The 3,220-nt window shown below is 42.0% G+C and overlaps 1 protein-coding gene across 1 annotated transcript in view; it reads right to left on the reverse strand.

The window, feature by feature from the left end:
- fbn1 (fibrillin 1) overlaps window positions 1-3,220 on the reverse strand; it is an 86,112-nt gene that overhangs the window by 44,604 nt on the left and 38,288 nt on the right. The window contains exons 19-23 of the mRNA XM_037697109.1: window positions 2,268-2,393; window positions 2,066-2,191; window positions 1,863-1,982; window positions 1,286-1,423; window positions 868-918 (exon numbers count right to left, since the gene is read on the reverse strand). Of these exons, the coding sequence (XP_037553037.1) occupies window positions 868-918; window positions 1,286-1,423; window positions 1,863-1,982; window positions 2,066-2,191; window positions 2,268-2,393 (561 nt within the window). The remainder of the gene's footprint in view (window positions 1-867; window positions 919-1,285; window positions 1,424-1,862; window positions 1,983-2,065; window positions 2,192-2,267; window positions 2,394-3,220) is intronic.

Below are 3,220 nucleotides of genomic sequence, written 5' to 3' on the forward strand. Positions count from 1 at the left end.
CAACAAGATCAGAACAAAAACAAGATCAGGACAACATCAACAAGATCAAGACAACAACAACAAGATAAGAATAAAAACCAGATCAGGACAACATCATCAAGATCAAAATAACAACAACAAAATCAAGACAACAACAAGATCTGGACAAAAATATATCAGGACAACAACAACAAGATCAAGACAACAATAAGATCAGAACATCAACAAGATACGGACAACAACAGGATCAGAACAACAAGATTCGAACAATAACAAATTCAGGAAAACAGCAACAAGACCCGAACAACAACAAAATCAGGAAAACAACAACAAGATCTGAACAACAACAAAATCAGGAAAACAACAACAAGATCTGAACAACAATAAAATCAGGAAAACAGCAAGATCAGGACAACAACAGGATCGGAACAACAATAAGATTCGGACAACATCAACAAGATCAGGACAGAAGATCAGAACAACAACAAGATCAGAATGGCAACAACAACAGGACAACAACAAGCTCAGGACAATAACAAGATCAGCAGAACAACAAAAACAAGAATAACAGAACAACAACAAGATCAAAACAACAACAAAATCAAAACAACAACAAAATCAAAACAACAACAAGAGCAGAACAACAACAACAAGATTAGAACATCAAGATCAGAACAACAACAACAACAACAAGATCAGAACAACAACAACAAAAATCAAAACAACAACAAGATCAAAACAACAAGATCAGAACAACAACAAGATAAGGACAACAACAAGAACAACAACGAGAACAACAACAACCAAGCCAATTGTCCCTATTATGAAACAAACAAGCTGGTTATTGTTGTTGTTGTTTCCATGACAACAAGCTGAAACAGCTCTCACCCTCACAGGCGTTCCCTCGGACTCTGGCAAAACCTTTACTGCATATCGGATCTGAAAGACAGGAAGGGACAAAAGGCATTAAAATTAACAAACAAAACAAGGTGTGTACTTTTTATCTTTTTAGAAATAAACACTAAAAGAAGCTATTTTAAAATGTTTCTCTTTGCTTATATTGTCTCATTTTTAGACGTTAAATCATCTTTGAGGTCAAAGATGTAAGTGGAGGAACGAGTTCTGCTGCAGAAAATAAATGAAACAATTATAAATCAAATTTACAAATGTTTAACAGACAAAATACAATAAATAAACAAGGTTCGTTTCCACCAGTCTAAAACAAAACGAGGTAATATAAAATGTTAGAACACAAATAATTGACTCTTTGTCGCCGTTTGGATTGAAAACATTTGAGCGTCAGGACCTTTTTCACATTTGGCACACGGGCTGTTCCAGGCCTCTCCCAGTGTGGAGCAGCAGTGAGACTTCAGGGTGGCTCCGTTGATGTTCACCTCACAACGGTTGTTGATCATCTTCAGCCAGCACGTGCTCTTCGTCGTCTCTGGTTTTTAAGATCAAATAAAAAATCATAAGAAGCCCGGCCCAGTATGTGCTGCAGGTACCAGCCAGTGCTGACTTAGAAACGAAGACAAACGATGAGTTTAAACTAAAGACGGACTCACAGCAGCTGCAGTTTTTTATATTAACCTTTAATCTTGCAACAAAATCCAGCAGATGTAGAAAGATCTGCAGAAACAGCTCCGTTGTTGTTCTGGTTTCTAACGCACTAAAGCTGCAGTGTTTGCATTACTCCACTGGTCAAACATGCAGCCATTCTGGTGCACATCTAGTTTTGCACTTTAGTTCCAAAGAGCACAACCTTTATAAAAAATGTTTTCTCTGCAGTCGAGGAGAGTCCAATAAAACCAGCTGCATGAAACAGGAAGAGCTAATGAAAGAGACGATGTTTCCTTTAAAGCCTGGTTCTGGAGATGACCTACCGATACACTCCAGCCCGGTGTTGTCCAGAGAACTGCCCACAGAGCAAGTGCAAACAAACGAGCCCTGGCTGTTGATGCACTCTCCGTTGATGCAGGGGTTGGACTCACACTCGTTCACATCTGAGGACATAGAAACAAGCAGACTGTGAGCTGAAAGCCTCAGACAGGAAGTGAGGCTGCAGCAGGCTGAGCGCTCGTCTGACCCTCGCAGACGTCCGTCTCCGAGTCGAAGCGGTACCCTTTGGGACACTGACAGGTGAAACTCCCAGGTGTGTTTCTGCACAGACCGTTGTCACACAGCAGCCTGTTCATCAGGCACTCGTCGATATCTGGAGACAATCAGAAGCTCGCAGTTATCGACCAGCTGCCGGCGAAGATGCGAACGTCTTGGAGCGATCCACCTACCGACACAGTTTTTGCCCGTCAGGTCCACCTCGAAGCCCTCGTTGCAGGTGCATTTGTATGTCCTCAGCATGTTCTCACACACTCCGTTCTGACAGATGTCTGGGTCCAGGGCGCATTCGTTAATATCTGAGGAGCCAAAAGGATAACCTGCTGAAGGTCCGAGTAAATAACTCAGATCAGCAAATGCCTTTAGTTGAACTAGGCATGTCTGATGATTAAAAAACAACTTCTCACTGAGCTGCCTCTGTTGGAGACCCAAAACTTTAGATTTGTGAAAAAAAAAAAAATTTGGTGAGCAGCAAGCCGTGCAGCTACAGTTTGAGCAGCCAGCTGTTGAAAACCACAGCAAGTTGTGTAAAACTCTATTCTTGGCTGTACACATTACTTTGTTGCCCACATTGGCTCATTATGTGGCCACCTGAACAGCCACAGTTATGATTCAATCTGCTGGAGTTCACTTTAGAAATGAGCCTAGCAGACTTGGACCAGTTTTTATTACGTATTATTAATCATCAGGCTGGTTTTAGAGCTGGACATCCAGGCTATAGCCTCAGATGGAGAAAATAAACCAATCAGTGAGGTGGGGGAGGTAATGTACAAACATCTGAGGGCCTCCTAGACCTGTTCTAGATCAATTTCCTACTTCTTCTTCTTCTTCTTTTGACTTTTCCCTCTTCAGGAGACGCCACAGCGAGTCATCCTCCTCCATCTCACTCTGTCCTCTGCATCCTCTGTCCTCACTCCAACTACCTCCATGTCCTCTCTAACTGCATCCATATATCTTCTCTTTGGCCTTCTTCTTTGTCTTTTTCCTGGCAGCTGCATTTCTAACATCCTTCCACCAATATACTCACTGTCCCTCCTCCGGACATGTCCAAACCATCTCAGTCTGGTCTCTCTAACTTGATCTCCCAGTTGTTCAACCTGTGCTGTACCTCTGATGATCTCATACC

This window comes from Nematolebias whitei, chromosome 2, assembly GCF_014905685.2.
Source record: "Nematolebias whitei isolate Nwh7 chromosome 2, NemWhi1, whole genome shotgun sequence".
NCBI lineage: Eukaryota > Metazoa > Chordata > Actinopteri > Cyprinodontiformes > Rivulidae > Nematolebias > Nematolebias whitei.